This window comes from Onychomys torridus, chromosome 2 (genome assembly GCF_903995425.1).
Source record: "Onychomys torridus chromosome 2, mOncTor1.1, whole genome shotgun sequence".
Classification (NCBI taxonomy): Eukaryota; Metazoa; Chordata; class Mammalia; order Rodentia; family Cricetidae; genus Onychomys; species Onychomys torridus.
Window position 1 is genome coordinate 34,722,151 of NC_050444.1, and position 18,212 is coordinate 34,740,362.

At 37.0% G+C, this 18,212-nt stretch overlaps 1 protein-coding gene across 1 annotated transcript in view; it reads left to right on the forward strand.

Annotated features, from left to right (window-relative positions):
• Positions 1 to 17,474, forward strand: part of Trpa1 (transient receptor potential cation channel subfamily A member 1) — a 44,640-nt gene extending 27,166 nt beyond the window's left edge. The window contains exons 15-28 of the mRNA XM_036180015.1: positions 1,078 to 1,171; positions 2,066 to 2,125; positions 3,054 to 3,152; positions 4,171 to 4,241; positions 4,772 to 4,934; positions 5,931 to 6,020; positions 7,652 to 7,821; positions 9,608 to 9,737; positions 10,120 to 10,302; positions 11,743 to 11,811; positions 14,820 to 14,930; positions 16,472 to 16,569; positions 17,215 to 17,409; positions 17,447 to 17,474. Of these exons, the coding sequence (XP_036035908.1) occupies positions 1,078 to 1,171; positions 2,066 to 2,125; positions 3,054 to 3,152; positions 4,171 to 4,241; positions 4,772 to 4,934; positions 5,931 to 6,020; positions 7,652 to 7,821; positions 9,608 to 9,737; positions 10,120 to 10,302; positions 11,743 to 11,811; positions 14,820 to 14,930; positions 16,472 to 16,569; positions 17,215 to 17,409; positions 17,447 to 17,474 (1,561 nt within the window). The remainder of the gene's footprint in view (positions 1 to 1,077; positions 1,172 to 2,065; positions 2,126 to 3,053; positions 3,153 to 4,170; positions 4,242 to 4,771; positions 4,935 to 5,930; positions 6,021 to 7,651; positions 7,822 to 9,607; positions 9,738 to 10,119; positions 10,303 to 11,742; positions 11,812 to 14,819; positions 14,931 to 16,471; positions 16,570 to 17,214; positions 17,410 to 17,446) is intronic.
• The last annotated feature ends 738 nt before the right edge of the window (positions 17,475 to 18,212 follow it).

The window sequence follows — 18,212 nt, forward strand, 5'->3', positions numbered from 1 at the left end:
GGTGCCTGCAAGGGACAGAAGAGCATGTTAGTCCCTGATACTGGAGTTGGTTGTGGATGGTTTTGAGCCATCATGTGGGTGCTGGAAATTGAACCCAAGTCCTCTGGAAGAGCAGCCAGTACTCTTAACCATTGAGCTCTAGCCCCTATAAAGAGTTTGAATGATGAAATTAGATGGTGGTTTTTCCACTCTCTGAACAAAATTTCTCTATAGCAGCACAGATAAATATTCAGATAACACCTGTCACCCATTTGGGAACACAAAGTCACCAATATTCACATTCAAGGCTGATCTAGCCTTCATTTGGAGCCTGTAGAGTCTTGAGAAATTTGTTCCCTTTGAAACACTGGTGAATCAAAGTGTTTAGCCATGTTTTCTGCTAATAATGCAGATATTCCACATGAATTTTACTCATAAAAATTCCATCTGTGTTGGTAGTAGCAGCATAAGACTCATCTTACAATTATTGTCTTAGAGACAAATGAGCTCATCTTTACCTCTTGTCATAGATTGAATTTCTCTTCGGAATACTAAGTACCTTCCAGTCCCATCTCTCTAGGTGGTGGTAAACAAACAGATTCACTCTGTAATGTTTTGGCAGGATATACCCTCACTACTATATTCAACACGTTATTTTTTAATTCATCTCAATGCACCACATATATATATATATGTGAGTTAAATATGGATGTCATACCAAGTTGCCAATTCAAGTATGTGAGCATGACTTTAACTGCCTAATACAATCACCTCCAAAGGACTTAGCATGTCAGAATTTCAGGTGAGAAAGAAGACAATGGCCCTGTCTTTCCTTCTTTGAAAGACAGTTAAAGAAAGGGACAGAACAGTCATGATAACAGCCATTCTGGACCTCACCTGCATTCCTCATCCCCATTAATGGATTAGTGTAATATTGATGAACTGATCTTGGTTCACTTGGATCCACTGCTGTCAGTGTGTGAACATGATGCTTTAAGAATATAGTTAAAATTAGAGTTCTACTGTAAGTATGGAATCTTCAGTGTCAACTACAATGAAAATATTAATTATTGTGCTTCTCTTATGAATTCCTTACAGATGGGATGAGTGTCTTCAAGTTTTCAGTCATTATTCTCCAAGCAACAGATGTCCAATCATGGAAATGGTAGAATACCTTCCTGAGTGTATGAAAGTAAGCTCCCTAAATCAAAAGTCTTCATGGGTATGTGCTTGGCATGGAGTGTGGTAGGAGGACTTACACATATAATCATGACCTCATAACAGTAGTTTCTCTCTTCACAGTTTTTAATTTTCAAAGTCTATGAGGGAAAATAGCCAACAAATATTTAATGAGGACCTGCTTAGTAAAAAGAATCCTAACAATTATTGCCTATAATATAATAAAATTTGGTAAATAGAGTTTTCGTCTTCAAATAATTCAAGTTTAGGGCAGAGACACAGTGGTATTTGAAAGCTCTTCACATTTGCATTTGTTTCTAACATTTGTCCCTAAGATGTTTCCCTTGAGGATACAGGCATCTGACTTCCTAAAGAAATCAAAAGACCTAGGATGGCCTTCTCAGACAGCAGGAATCACTATACGGAACAACAGCTACTTCTATGTGCAGAAGCCTCTTCCATGTGGCAAACTCCATTTCTTCTTTTTTGCACATTCAGCTCTAATGTTAAGTGGTAGTGGTCATATATGGTCATTCTTATGGACTTGCTTTCTTTGTACTAGGAAGATACTATTTAATATATGTGTCTACTCAAACATAGAGATAACAGTGTATGGCTTGATGAGCACCGCAGAACGTTGTTATGAGGCTCCTGCACCCCAGATGAACATATAACCTAAAGGTCCATATTAGCGACAGGAAGCAAATTCATGGTATTAATGTAACATGGCTTTTCCTAGGGTAGCAGTGTCATTAGAAGAAAACTCCCAATTCCTTGTTCTTCCTAGAGAAGGATTGTGAAGCAAAGGAAAGCATGGGAAAAGCTTGTATATTATTTTAGACACAAAATAAAGTTCTTTATCGTGTAGTCTTCTCCCCCAATCTCAACTGGGTTTTTTTTCTCAAAGGTTCTTTTAGACTTCTGCATGATACCTTCCACAGAGGACAAGTCCTGTCATGACTACCATGTAAGTTTATTTTATTAAGATAATCTGAAGTGTATTTCATAAAAATTCCTTGAAAATATGAAAGTGCTGATACTCTAGTTCTACAATGTATAGTAGATGATGAGTATTGGCTTCATTTTACACTATTTATGAGAGAATATTCTCCTTACATTCTGTTTCCCCCAAATATTTAGTTACTTGTAATGCCATTATTTAGTGTTATTTCCAGTGTTTATATTTACTTACATATTTATGGGAAGAGTGAATGTCTAAAAATTCTCATGTCTCATGACCAGTTATCCAGGTGCTTCTCGTGCATGTATGAAGCTATCTAGGACGTCCTGTCCTTCCTGGTTCTGAGAGTACAGCATGACAATCCTTTTCTCTCAGGATTATGAATCTAGACCACCAGATTTTGGGTGACTCAAATCATTTATGTAAGCAAGGGCCTAAATCATATAATTATGTTCTTTCCTCATTTCTGTAAAGAAATTAAAAATATCTTTGCAATATATTTATTTTTGTAATTTGCATGTAATAACTTAATTTCCTTTTCTCCATTTGAAATTACTAATAGTTACACCAGTTGACTTTCAGCAAAAATTTATGCTTGCATATTTAATTTATCAAGAAGAAGTGACAGGGCACTAGACAGATGGCTCAGTGTTTAAAGGGATTGGCTGCTCTTCCAGAAGACCCAGGTTCAATTCTCAGGACCCTCATTGTGACTCACAATTGTCTGCTACTCTGGTTCCAGGTGATCCAATGCCTTCTTCCAGAATTTATGGACATCAAGCACACATGAAGTGTGCAGACATACATGATGGCAAAACATCCGTAACATCTAAAATAAATAAATAAACCTCAACAAGAATTTTAAAAATAAGTAGTTGAAGATCTTTACTAAACTAATTCTTAGACTAATATTTTAAATGTATGTCTTCCACAGATTGAATATAATTTCAAATATCTTCAGTGCCCACTAGCATTGACCAAAAAAATGACACCTACCCAGGATGTGAGATATGAGCCTCTGACAATCCTCAATGTAAGTCTAGTGTTTGTGTTAACTAACTTGTTTCCACTTGGACTCTGAATTGCTTGGCTACAACAAGATTGATGGAAATGGAAGAGTTCTGGGGAGACAGTTTTATAGTGCAATGTCCATACCTGCAATGCTGCCCAAGCCTATGTATTTTTCACTTTGGCCTTTTCTAGAATTTATCTTCTCTGGGGAATAGCCTTTATAGGTTAATATGTTCATCTGGTAAGCAGGATCCTCTTAACTGGGGTCTCTGTTACTCACCAAGGTAATGTGCTCTATGTAGTATGCTAACATCAGTGTTTTTGTGAATGATAAAGGATCTGGTGGGTTCTCTTGTACCATCAATGTCATTAATTTCTCATTATATAGTTCTGTGATAATTAAAATATAATTTTGAAATAGATACTAATAGTTACTAATAACATCCTCAAAAGCTTATAATGTATATATTAACTACTTGTATGTGCCCTACTGATAAAATTCCTTCTAGAAAGCCAGAATGAGGTTAAACTCTTGCCAATTTATCTGTAATTTCTATTTCTGCTGTAGCCCTATTTAAGATTAACAATCTTAAACGATATCATTGGGGCAGATATTAAAAGAGACACACTAAATCAAGTGGTTGCACCTGTATAAAAATAATCTCTCTCTCTCTCTCTTTCTCCCTCCCTCCCTCCTCCTCTCCCTCTCTCTCTCTCTTTTGAATTTTATTTTGTGGTGCGGGATTGAGACAGGGTTTCTCTGTGTAGTCTTGGCTATCCTGGAGCTCTCTCTGTGTAGACCAGGCTGGCCTTGAACTCATAAGGATCCACCTGCCTCTGCCTCCCGAGGTATAAAAGGCCTGTGCCACCACTACCCAGCACATTTTTACTTTTTTGTGAAATTTTGTCAAAATTTCTAAAATAACCAAATGTTGCACTCATAATACCATAATAACACCATAAATTGGAAAACAAAAGGTTTAGTTCATCCTCAGTTATTTAACATCATTGTGTTTTTACTACTTTTTCCTTGTTTTCAGGTCATGGTACAACATAACCGCATAGAGCTTCTCAACCACCCTGTGTGTAAGGAATACTTACTCATGAAATGGTGGGTACTAGTCCTTCTGTTTAAAACGATGTTACCTTTAACTCTACCCAAAGCCTTCTAAAAAATTGTATTGCAATGGAATGTTTTTGTTTTAGATATTATTATGTTTTAGAATTTGAGAAGAACAACCATTGAAGGCAAATTTTGTCATTAAAAAATCATTAAGGTTATTTTTGATACTAGATTTGAAATATGTGATTCTTAATGTGAGACACAAACTAGCCTTGTGGGTCATGAATTTTAGTAAGCAGTGAGACAATAGGGGTGTTGTACAAAAAGGCTCAGTTTGTAGCTATGACACATGGACCAAAAACTCCATGAGTTGGTGAGACTTGCATTGTCATTTGCTCAGCAACTAAGATTCTATCTCTGAAAAATGAGGAAGGTGAACTAAAAAAACCTTTTGGTTATAAAATGCAAGAAATTTATAAAATAGATGTCCAAAATAGATCATTGTTATTTCTTCCATAAATGTCCATAAATATTTTTATTTGAAATGACTCAGTTGTGACTTGCTCATTGTTTTGTAGGTGTGCTTATGGCTTCAGAGCCCACATGATGAACCTAGGATCTTATTGTCTTGGTCTCATACCAATGACCCTTCTTGTTGTCAAAATAAAGCCTGGAATGGCCTTCAACTCCACTGGAATCATCAATGAAACTAGTAATAATTTGGATCCAGTAAACACTCTGGTATTTCAAAACTTCAACATTTAAAATTAAGGATTGTAAAAATGTGTTTTTCTTTAGAGATAACAAGTTCATTACCATTATATATCAGGACTTTGGTTATTATTAACAGAACTTAAATGTGGTACAAATTTCTTCTAAAACTTTGTTGGGTTGAGAACAAATATTAACAAATGGTCAAGAAGACAACTTGCCAAGAAATTGACATCTAGCTAAAATGCTAAATGTGAGAAGTTACAACTTTTCTGAAATAGCATGGACTTGTAATTATGGAGAATGCAGGGAAAGGGGAATCGGAAGAGCTGTTGTGTGAATGTAAGTTTTTTTTTTAATGAAATAATGGGAAAACTTTGGAAAAAGTGGTGATAGTGATGTAGTGATGTGAATGTGTTTACTGATAGGAATTATATTTTTATAATGTTAAGGTGTATTTAAGATATAGAGTTTTTAAAGTGGCAAATTGGGGGGTGGGGGTGGAGTTGGAGGCAGGAGCACTTGTTGCCAAGCCTGATGCCTGGAGTTTAATACCTAGGACCAAAATGATAGGAAGAAAGAACCCATTTCTTCAAATTGTCCTCTGATCTCCACCTTCATGTTATGGCATGACTGCATGCATGCATGCATGCATGTGTGCACATACCATACATACGAAACAAGTAACAAACACATGCAATAAAAATTATAAAGCAGTAAATTTTATAACATGTGTACTTTACCACATTTTTTAAAAGTATATGTAGATCTGCAGATCTGTATTCCTTTATAATTCACTTGACAATGTTTGAACGTGCAATAATAGGGGGAAGAAATGAGTATGTAACCTCTACTAATGAGATAAGTATTGGCATGATGATAATTTTCAGTTTAATGCAATTGTAGACAATGCATATAAAAGATACAGAAGTAAAATAAAATCTACTAGTGGAAAATTATGATGCAAATAAAATTTGTCTACTCTTAAACCCCTTATAATCCTTTTGTCTTATTTTTTTGTTTTAGAATTCATTTCCAATAACAATATGTATGGTTCTTGTTTTCTTATCAAGTATATTTGGATATTGCAAAGAAGTGGTCCAAATTTTCCAACAGGTACATAATTTAGTTTCTATTTTAAGATATACCTATTTTAATATAGAGAGTATGAATTAACTAGTAAACAATTATTGAAATGGTACTGGCCATATTCACTTCACACAACTTGACTCATAGGAACTTCAAAATGTAGAAATCACATAAATTTTGTTCATGTCACTCTGCCTAGTTGGCACATATGAGAAAGAATTGCTCCACCATTACTGTTTCCAGGTGGGTCTGTCAGTCCACTGTGATCATTATGAATGACTTCACTGTTTGCTCTTGTAGTATTTAAGATAGTTTGCTGATAGTTACTTTTAATTGTAATACTATAAATTCAATTTCAAATTGGAAATGTAAGAGCTCCTCTAAACCCCATTTTAAACAGTTCTGTCTTTGAATCATTGCCATAAGAGGAATGGTTTTTCTTTTTATTGAAAAACCAAATTGTTATAAAATATGGAAACTTTTTTTTTGAGCTAAGGGTCTCAGTCTGGGATTTTCTGTATGTGCCACACATCTGACTTGGAAATTTGTCATGGCATTTTCTTTTACTTTATTCTTATTTTTAAGATGAGTTAGGTTCAGATTAAACATAAGAATTTTATTAAGTATCCAAAAATCTTTTCTTTGATTGGCAAATGAGAGAGATCCTTTATTTCTAAGCATATATTTTGAACTTTTCATAAATCATATCTGTTTCGTAGCATTACATTTTGAAATTTTTATTTGTTATATAATTAAGTGCATTAATATCTGTATTAAAGACTAATGGCATTAATACAATTTTTTATTCACTTACTATTATATATCACAAATACATACGTGTGTATGTGTATTCTTTTTTCAGTAAGTTGTCACAATCCTGAGAATTAAGTCGCATTGTTGGTTTACCTTAAATTATTTGAGGCACATTATTTAGACTCACTTACCTTCTTTCATCTTCCTAACTGAACATTGCAAATGATAGCTTAAAAAGTATGACATTATATAAATCCTCAATTAGAGTTGATCTCCCTTTTTCCGGTTTATTTTTAAATGGTCTATGGTATGGAACATTTAATGTCTAGAATATTCTACTAAGCACATCATTATGCTTTGGATTTGCTCTCTGGTTAACTTTCAGCACAGGTCTCAAACTTCTTTATAGCTGGACTTGTTCACAATGCCAGAAATGTGTGTTCCTTACAGGCAGAAAGATCTCAGGAATTATGAGACCAATCTGCAGTTCTTTAGAAATTCCCTTAAGCCAGGTGGTGGTAGCTCATGCCTTTAATCCCAGCACTTGGGAAGCAAAGGCAGGTGGATCTCCATGAATTGGAAACAAGCCTGGTCTACAGAGCAAGCTCCAGGACAGCAAGGGCTACAAAGAGAAACCCTGTCTTGAGAAACAAAAACCAAGAAAACCAACCAAACAAACAAACGGAAGTTTCCTTAAGAGGAAATATGCCGTTTATAGAGAAGACACACAAAAACATGTAGCATTTTCTTAGTTATCAGGTACCCATAGCACAAGGACAGCCAGTGTCTTAGCCATCTCTAGCACTGATTGTAAGTCACTCCAGAATGACAGATGTGACACTTTGTCTTAAAAGCATACAGATGACAGGTTTTTCCATGTGGTAATTCTCCACTTTTCTATCCAGAAAAGAAATTACTTCCTGGATTACAACAATGCTCTGGAATGGGTTATCTATACAACCAGTATCGTCTTTGTATTACCCTTGTTTCTCAACATCCCAGCATATATGCAGTGGCAATGTGGAGCAATAGCAATATTCTTATACTGGATGAACTTCCTGTTGTATCTTCAAAGGTAAGACTAGTTTGGATGATTTTTACTTCTTTAAGCCTTTTTAATATCAAAGAAAGACTATTTTAAGTGATGTGAATTTGTAACTTGCTTCTCACTGTTTCTAGTTGTTTTAAATGTGAGGATGTTAATATCTTAATCCTGAAGGATGGAAGCATCAGTATGTAGATTGAGGCTTTAACTCCTCAATTTGGGACCCATTAATTATTTTTGGTGTATGTCATTGTGTAGAGGGAGCAGTTCTGCATATGTAACAACATGTTGTGTAGTTTGCAACATTCCAGATTTCTACCCACTAGACACTAGCTGCAGAACCCCACCCTTAGTGTAACAAGCAAAAAGTACCCAGGCATGGCCATAGTCCCCTCAGTGATGAATCTGCCTTCATCAACAAGCCTAGATCAAACGTGGGCAGAAATGGAAATGAAAGTGTTAGCCACTCTTGTTTCATGTGACATTGTTTGCTAAAAATTTACTTCGGGTTAAAACCCTCAAATTAATTGAATAAAAAAATACAAAAACAGGGAATAAAATAATCTAATTTTAAAAAAAGGAGTAAGTGATTCAAGAGAGAGAAAGTGGCCCAAGTTCTCATCCCAACAACTGCTGAAGTTGAGTTAAGCATCTTTTTTACATGTTTAAGATAACAAGAAATAGATGGCACTATCTCCATTGTGTCAAAGAAGAAATATAAACACTGAATAGCCGTGATTTACTGGAGGTTTCAGCTAGTAAATTGAGATATAGGTTGGACCCGAGAGTCTTGGGTCTCCAGGAATATGCTTACCCCACTTTAATCTATGTCTCTGTAAATAGTGCAGCCATGCTGACTGAGGTGTGGGCCCTTGGAGAGGGAGGACTGGGCAGTGACCCAGAAGGAACATTTCTGGTTCTCTTTGGGAACATAGCTAAATTTCCTTTTAGATTTTCCAAAAATGGTGTTTCTTGATTGACATATAATATGTATACATGTTTGTGAAGTACAAAGGGATGTTTTTATTCAGGTATATATTAAGTAGTAGAAGTTTGTTATATGATGTGATTTTTTAAAGAGTCTTTGACAAAGGAATAGTACAAGCTAATGGCTTGCACTTGTGTATCCAAGCATCACAATGCAATATGCTAAGGGTGGGTTGTAAGGATGGATAGGTGTAACTGTGTACTTTGTGCCCTGTCTTGGGAGCTTCTGAGAACATGAGCTCCTTTACTTGGTCTCTGCTTGAGCCAGCCGTCACAGAATTTCTGTCCCTAATCCCATTATTAAACAACAGGCTTCATTCTCTTTTATTTGGGTTGTGAGGGTTTCTGTTAATCTCTTAGAGTAAACTGCCATCTCCTGGGTCAATCGGTAAAACAAAGAAAGGTGGCATTAATAAGAAACACTCTGCCCGGGGCTAAACAGAGAAACCTTGTCAAAAAATAAATTTTAAAAAAGGAAGGAAGGAAGGAAGGAAGGAAGGAAGGAAGGAAGGAAGGAAGGAAGGAAGAAGGAGGGAGAGAAAGAAAAAAGGAAGAATGAAAAATCAGAAGAGGAGGAGGAGGGAGAAAAGGAGGAGGAGGAGGAGGAGGAGGAGGAGGAGGAGGAGGAGATGGAGGAGGAAGCAGCCCAATAGTCAGTTTGAAAAGATTTGGTTACTTGCAGATTTACATTTATTTATTTATTCCAAAATGCCTGGCGTCAGTGACCTCCTCTATTAATGCTCTTACCTGACTTACTCGATGATGAACACTGACTGAAACACCCTTGACACCAGCGTGAGCAACTGCTCTACTGCTTTTGCTTTTCCAGGTTTGAGAACTGTGGCATTTTCATTGTTATGTTGGAGGTGATTTTTAAAACATTGTTGAGATCGACGGGCGTCTTTATCTTCCTCCTATTGGCTTTTGGCCTCAGCTTTTACGTCCTCCTGAACTTCCAAGTGAGATATTTACATCTTTAGTTGACATCGTTACTAGTAATATTGGAAATACATATTTATACTTAAATCCTAATGGCCTAGTAAATTAATAACTGTATTTGAATAGTTCATATCTTTTACATCTTTTAAATGATTTTATTGAAAAAAAAGTATTTTATTAGATTTTTTTCTCTGGTCAAAAATTTATATTTAAGCACCAAAATGTGTTTTACATTTTGATGATTGTAGTTATTGATAATACTTTCCATGACTGTGTCTTAAGAGGTACATATGTGAATTTTAAAAGATATTCTTAGTATAATTCTCACCATTTCGTCATTAGGAAACCCTTTTCCATGATAATGAGATTTTCTTTTCCTGTTTCCTTTTCTTCTTTTTTCAGGATGCCTTCAGCACTCCATTGCTCTCCTTAATCCAGACATTCAGTATGATGCTAGGAGACATCAACTATCGAGATGCCTTCCTAGAACCATTCTTAAGAAAGGAATTGGCATATCCAATCCTGACCTTTTGGCAACTTATTGCCTTTACAATGTCTGTCCCAATTGTTCTCATGAATTTACTTGTAAGTGATATCTCACACCATTAATTTACTTGGAACAATTAATAATACTGTCTTAGGGCTTTCTATTGTGGGAAAGAGAAACCATGATCACAGCAACTCTTATAAAGAAAACATTTAGTTGGGGTGACTCACTTACAGTTTCAGAGGTTCACTCCATTATTATCCTGAAGGGGAGTGGGCAGTATGCAGGCAGACATGGTGCTGGAGTGAGCATGCTACCTACATCTTCCAGGCAACAGGAAGTCGACTGTCACACTGAGGGAAGCTTGAGAAAAAGAGACCTCAAGGTCCACTCCACAGTGACACACTTCCTTCAAGAAGGCCATACCTCTTAATAGTGACACTCCTTTTGAAGGGTCATTTTCTTTCAAATCACCACAATACTAAGGATTCTTAACCCCTTTAATATCTCTGTATTTGGGGTGTATTCGTCAGCTTTATGTTACTACAAGAAACTACAGAATGCAGCAAACTTAGAAAGATAAGGTTTAACACCTCTTGGTCCCCATGGTCCAGAGACTTGGTGTCCAGATCATGGAAAGTTTCTTAGTTCCTGCCTCCCCATCTTTGCTCTTTCTTACCTCCCACATCTTCCTCCAGGTGGCCTACATGCTCATGGCACTTCATCTCTATCATAGCAGTCATTGGAAGAGTCTACAATCTCATTTCGTTGCCGAATTCTTCCTAAGAATTTTCACTACAGAGATAGCTAATTAAAAGCTGATCATTTTGTTTTTAAAGTGGGCCTATTAAATTCATTTCCATGACTCTTTAGAAGCCTTACTCCAGTCCAAAACCATGTGTATGCTTGGCTCACCATCATCTTGATCTTACCCCATCCCCATCTTCCCCAGGACTGTTTCAGCTTTCCTTCATGCTTATGGAACTCTTGTGCAGGCTTTTCCTTTCTCATGGAAAATCCTCTCACCAGAGGCTAACTCTAATCCTTCAAAGTTCAAGTGTCAGGTCTTTTGGACAGATTTCCGTAGCCAATGACTCCATTCCCATCACTCATTCTTCCACTTTGGGAAAGATCTTGCCACAGTTTGAATGTTTCATCATCAAGATAATAGTATTAAGAGCTCCCAGGCCTTTGAATGACTCTATCAGAAGGACAGAGGACTCATGTGAAGGATCCACACCTGTGTGAAAAAGATGTGTTGGAACTCATTACAACACTTTTGTCTGCTATGCCTTGAGAATATATAAAGGACACTATGTACAACACTGAATCTGCTAACATCATTTTAAACTTCCTGGCCCCAGAAATGTAAAGAACAAATTCACATTGTTTAGATTATATACCATTTGGCCCATGGTGTTTAGTTGCTTATATACCACTTAGTTGATGGTGTTTAATTATTGGCATTTGAATAGAAAGTAAGACCAATCTTAATTGCATTTTTGTTTAGCTATGATTGATCTTTTGTCATACTACAGATTGGTTTGGCAGTTGGGGACATTGCTGAGGTCCAGAAGCATGCATCACTGAAGAGAATTGCTATGCAGGTAAGTATTATAATTATTAAACACATATTGAAATCAACACTCTTATGATTACCTATATATAAGAATAGCTGATTTTCTAAATACACCATTACTTAATATAGATAGATGTTTCTCCATATTTAGAATTGCCACCTGTGCCTGTTTGTGTGTTCTTGTTATAATCAAAAGATAAGGGATTATAAAAAACATACCCTAGCCTGGCATTGGTGGCACACGCCTTTAATCCCAGCACTTGGGAGGCAGAAGCAGGTGGATCTCTGTGAGTTCAAGGCCAGCCTGATCTACAAAGCAAGTTCTAGGAAAGGTGCAAAGCTACACAGAGAAACCCTGTCTTGAAAAACAAAAAACAAAAAACAAAAAAAAAACAAAAACAAAAACAAAGAAACAAAAAACAAAAAAACAAAAAAACAAAAAAAAATACCCTAGAGTGATCTACTCAGAAAAGTTGAGAAAGTGTCTGACAACTCATATCAGGTTAAGTTATGGCCAACTGAAGAAACCAGCTTAATTATATGCCAAGCCAAATGCAACATTGGTGTGAGGGTGTGTTTGTGTATGTGTGTAGATATTTGTTTTTATGTGTGTGTATGTGAATGTATCTGTATGTATGTGTGTATAGGTGTGCATGTGTTTGTGTGTCTCTATATATGTGTATATGGATGAGTTCATATAGGTGTTTGTATGTATGTGTCTATGTATTTATATATATGTGCATGTGTGTGTATGAGCATGTACATGCATGGATATATATCTTTGTTAGTGTGTATGTAGGTGTGTTATGTCTATGTATATGTATGTGTGTGTATAGGTGTGAATGTAGGTATGTGTGTGTAGATGTATGTGTGTATCTGTGTGTGTGTGTGAAGGTATATGTGTGTAGGTGTGAGTATTCTATCAGGCTGATCTTGAACTCACTTTATCACTCACTTTGGCCTTGAACTCATGATCCTCCTGGGCCAACTTCCTGAGTCCTGGGGTTACAGGCCTGTGCCATCATAACCCAATTGAAATGAGAATTTTTTTTCTTATTGCAACCCAAATGTACCATTCAGAAGCTCTCCTTCTGTTTGGCATGTGGCCAAAGGGTTTCTACATATCCTTTGTATTGAGGTTCTAACTAGATTTATGAAGCTTTGTTGCCTTGTGTTCTCTGACTTATTTTATTAGGCATTTAAATATAAAGTTCCTCAGAGTCAAAGACTTGTGGATGGGTCTTTGGCTACTGCATCTTGAGGTAGTTGTGTTTGTTTTTTTTTTTTTTATAAACTTAGTGGTATTGTCTTTAAATTTCAACTGTGAACAGAACCCTGGTGCTTCAAGAACACTTGAAGATTAGTTGAATGTATGCAGTTAGAAGTTTAACAGGCTCAAGAGAAAGAAAAGCCCATGCTACAATGTAATTTTCTTTTCTCTCTTGTCACATTGTAAACATGTCATGTATTAGAAAGTTGTTCCATGAATAAATACATAGACAACAGCAAAGAATGAGCTGTGGTCAAGAAGAGAAAACAAGAGTAATGAGAAAATTACAGCTAGCCAAGAAGCTCCTATAATAAGTACTCATGGTCAAGGTGGGATTCCCATCCTTCACTGACTTACCTTTGCCTTGGCGCCACACTCTCCTGAAAATTGGTTTTATGGGTTGTTAAAACCAAGTAACATGTCTTCCTAACATACATGCTGTTCTCCTGGCTGGCATCAGGGCTCCAATCTTTTTCTTTTCTCAGAATAGAAGATGACTCCAATATTTGAACAGTCTTATATCCAGAGGCCTGGGGAGAGATAGAGTCCCTCTTTAAAATAGTTTCTCTTCTGTCTGGGTGTTTGCATTGGCTATGGAATGGGTGAATTTGTGGAGAGATGGTGGCCAGTGGATAATGAGGGCCTGGAGATGTAGCTCTCTGGTAAAGGCTTTGGCTAGCATTTAAAGACAATGGGCTTGATCTTCAGCAAATTATCATAAAAATCAAAACAAATATCTGACCACTACTGCAAGCAAAGCACAAGAAAACACAGCTTTTTTGAAATGGAAACTAATTTACAGTACTCAAAGGGTGGTAAATGGTAAGCCAGATAGTGAGTGTGTCATACTTGAGGCACACTTCATTTGAGGCACCTTGCTCAGGAATGTCTTTATAGCTGACTATTTATGAAGGCCATGGAAACCCTAGGTATGGAAAGCAGTGAGGTCTTAGATTAGAAAGTGAGTGCTGGTACATGGTTGTCACAACCACCACATCCAGAGAGACATGAAGGGCTAGAAATACAGAAAACATGGAAGACTGAGGATTCCACGGAAGACTATGGGAGCTCTTAGCTGAGCATGAGTAAGGGCCTGGGTTGGACCCCCAGTCCTGCCAAAAAACGTTAATAAACAGTATGAGAATTAAACTAAATACAAGCTCAAAACAGAAACATTAAAGAGATGAAATACTGTGTCTCCAAAGAGAAGTTATATTCAATATATGTCATCGGTAAAACCTTCTGCACCTACCAATATATGAAGAAAAAACCACAGAAGGATTGTAGGTGTGGTAGTGCATTTTTGTTTTCCTTTTGTTTCGTGTGTTGAACTGCATTTGTGTATTTACTTTTCATCTCCCCAGCTAAGCAATCCTTCCTCTCCTGTCCTGGGCACATCATAGCATTCAAACTTCCCAGCAGTGCTGAACTCCTGGCATTGTAACACCTTAATTGTACAAGCTATCTCATTCTTTGTATCTCCAATGTGGATCACAGCCCCTGCCTGAGCACTAAACACCCACCTGCTAACATTAAAGTCTTCAGTCATTCCTTCCACTTCACTAGTGGATTGCTCTGGCCTCATGGGGGATGAGGTGAGAGAGGGACAAGTAGGTGACTGAGCTAAGTGGCAGGTGAAGTAAGCCTAGCCAGTTCAGCCACTGTGTATAAATCAGGGCACAGGAATCCACTTTCATTTTGCTCTTGACGTGATTGTTTCAGAGACTAATTAATGGTTCTATCAATAAACCCAACATGCATTTTAGGTGGAACTTCACACCAACTTAGAGAAAAAGCTGCCTCTCTGGTACTTACGCAAAGTAGATCAGCAGTCCACCATTGTGTATCCAAACAGACCCAGGCATGGCAGAATGTTGGTAAGTACTCTTAAGGAAGAGCATCCCAAATGATGTTGTATGACATTCATTCATTGTGCTGATCTTAGCAGTACCCCTGTGAAGGCTTTGGGTCTGCTCTGCCTGTGGGAAAGAAGTAGTGTTTTTGCAAGTGCACAACACATTATATGAAAGTATCAGGATGTCAGGAGGGAGACATCTGTTTATGCACAGCATCACATCCCTGTAAGCTCAGGCAGATAGATGGCAGGCTATGCCCTTTTAGTAGCTGTCTAAAAGGGCAGGTGTTCTTCATTTGCTTTTCCTAATCACTTGCCACATACATTTATGTATAGACTTATGTTCAGATGTGTGTGTCTAAATGCAAATATAGAACACAAAATAAAGAACATATATAGAATGTCTACTTTAGAAGACATAGAAAATGATTAAAGACCAAGTCAGGCCAGTACATTATAGGAGAGAAGAGTCATGCAAAAGTCACAAGTTCCAGATCCTAACTCTGCCACACTCAGGCTGCTCACACCTTATGACTCTTCTTCCTGAGTTCTTCGTAGGTTAATTTTACCTTGTGTAGTCACAAAATCACGATCTCTGCACATTAGTTTAAGTTTTATTTTAACCCCATACTATCCCCTAATCTTGTACATGGTTGCACCTAAGCCCAGAATATCCAGTAATTCATTTCTCTAGCTGAGAGCTTACTTTTGAGGTCCAGGCCCTGTATTCAACTGACCACTCTAAGATTCCACTCGTCTGTCTCAAAACGTCTTTAAACTTAGCACACTCAAAGCCAAACTTCACTTCTGCCATGCATTCCCCTCTCCTCCCCACAGTGAAAAGGCCCCAGTGTTTCCCTAGGGTTCACAACTACAGCTCATGTACTATTCATCAACCTAGGTAGGCTAGTCATCCTGATTATGTAAGACGTCCCCTTACCTCTTCTTCTCCCCCCTGGTCCACTCTATTTCTATACATAGTTCACTTGAATTCCTGGACTCCTAGAATTATCTCATTCTTGGTCATTTCACATCTACACTTGACCTTCTTTAGTTGACTATGATTTAAAAGACACTCACTGAAGCTGTGGTACAGTTTAGTGTTAAAGAGATCCCTCAGCACATGCAAGGCCCAGTGTTCTGTCCCTGCTATCAGGAAAAAAGAGAGTACTAGGTAAAAAATTACTGAAATTTAACTTCAGAAATGTCTATATGGGAAATATGGTTCAGTAGTTAAGCTGTGAACAGTACTGCACATAATGCAGAGTGGGCACTTTTCATGAGAATTTGTAAAATGGTACAACAAACTCCTTCCTTAACAGCTCCTTTCACATTTATGGCTTCTGTATCATTTGCATTTTTAATTTTTTTCTTTTACCGATGACTTCACCCAAGCTTTTGGCCTGATAGTTTCCCAAGTAGACAAAAAGCTTTGTAAGTCCATAGTGGTAGCCTAGGAAATATTTCCTGCTGAACCTGACTTGGGGACTGAACATGGATGCATGCTCATGAAGTAATTCTGAATTTAATTTGCCCATATTAACTATTGTGTTTTATCCACAGCGATTTTTCCATTACTTTCTTTGTACACAAGAAACACGGCAAGAAGTTCCAAACACTGACATGTGTTTGGAAATGGAAATATTAAAACAGAAATACAGGTTTGTATTTCTCCATCTATCTTCATGTGGGAAATTTGGTACAGTTACATTATGATACTGGTGTTTATTTCATATATGAAATTAGGCTTTATTGAGGGACATTGCTCATGCACTAAAAATCAAGAGACATATTTTAGGACTCTATTTGTGACCATTCACCAGCCAGTTTGCCTTCAAAAGAATAAGTGGATGAGAATTAAATGCTAATTTTCTTACTACTGGAATCATTATCATAAACTATATTCTTCATGAGCCAACTGGGTTCATATAACAGAACCCTAAAAAGATTTGGAGGATCCCTTGAATAGCTACCTAGTGGACAGGAGATATGCAAGAGGGCTCTACAGTTTACCTGAGTTTAGATTCCCAAACAACTATTTAGCAACTATGTCCATGGGAAGACTGCTTAACCTTTCCATGCAAGTTTCATATCATTAACTGGAAACAACAGCTAGTCACAAAGTAGTCCTGTAACTTAGGGGAAATCACTCCAACTTCAGGAATGTGATGGCTAATATGAGGCTACAAGCTGAGCCGTTACTTGATGCAGACCATTTCTAGTCCCTAGTCCTTGCTGCAGTCATAAGGGCTAAAAAAGAGGGAAGGGATTTTAAATAAGTTCCTGACACATGCATGCTCTTACAGACTAAAGGACCTCACTTCTCTCTTGGAAAAGCAGCATGAACTCATAAAACTCATCATCCAGAAGATGGAAATCATCTCAGAGACAGAAGATGAAGATAACCATTGTTCTTTCCAAGACAGGTTCAAGAGGGAGAGGCTAGAACACATGCACAGCAAATGGAATTTTGTGTTGAATGCAGTTAAGACAAAACCACACTAAATATTATTATATATTATAAATAGATATATTTGTCCTAAACATTAGTCACCCAGACCTTTAGTGGGGTGCCTTATGGGAGTGGGGGATGGCTTGACTTACTTCAGTTTGGAATTTCAGTTTGGAAAGAGCAGAAAAACAGGAGTTGGACAGTTGTCACCATCACTGCATGGGAAAATGTAGTCCTGCAAATCACATATATATATTTTATGTCAATTACCATGTATTGGGAATATCCTTTCTGACATGTTCAAGTTGGACTTTGATGAAGGGTAATCTTATTTTACTGAATAGAAAAGCAAAGTTGTTAGAACACACATTATGAAGGAAGGACAAGAATAAATGTACTTACTAAGCCAGGACACAAATGTCAATATTAGATTCCTATTCAATATATACTGATATAATATAATTAGATAACTATAGTTATATATAGTAATATATATATAATGACATAACTATATAACAGGAGATGCCTATAGTCCCAAGTATTAGATTCAAACTTCTACCATGTAAAGCTTTCCTGTGTTAGAACCTGGGGTGGGACACTGTAATCTCTGTTTCTATAGTCCCTCCCTTCTTCCTTTTCACATTAGCATCACTCTAAGACACTTGACTGAAGTCCTATTCAGTAGTTTGTGGTAAGTGTGAATGTTACAGTTGCTTTGTGTTCCCCTTCTATTTAGTTTATCAATTGTGGTGGTTTAAATGAGAAATGTTGCCCATAGGCTCATGCATTTGAACACTTAGACCCCAGTTGGCGATGCTGTTTAGAGAGGTTTGGCAACCTTGCTTGCTCTCT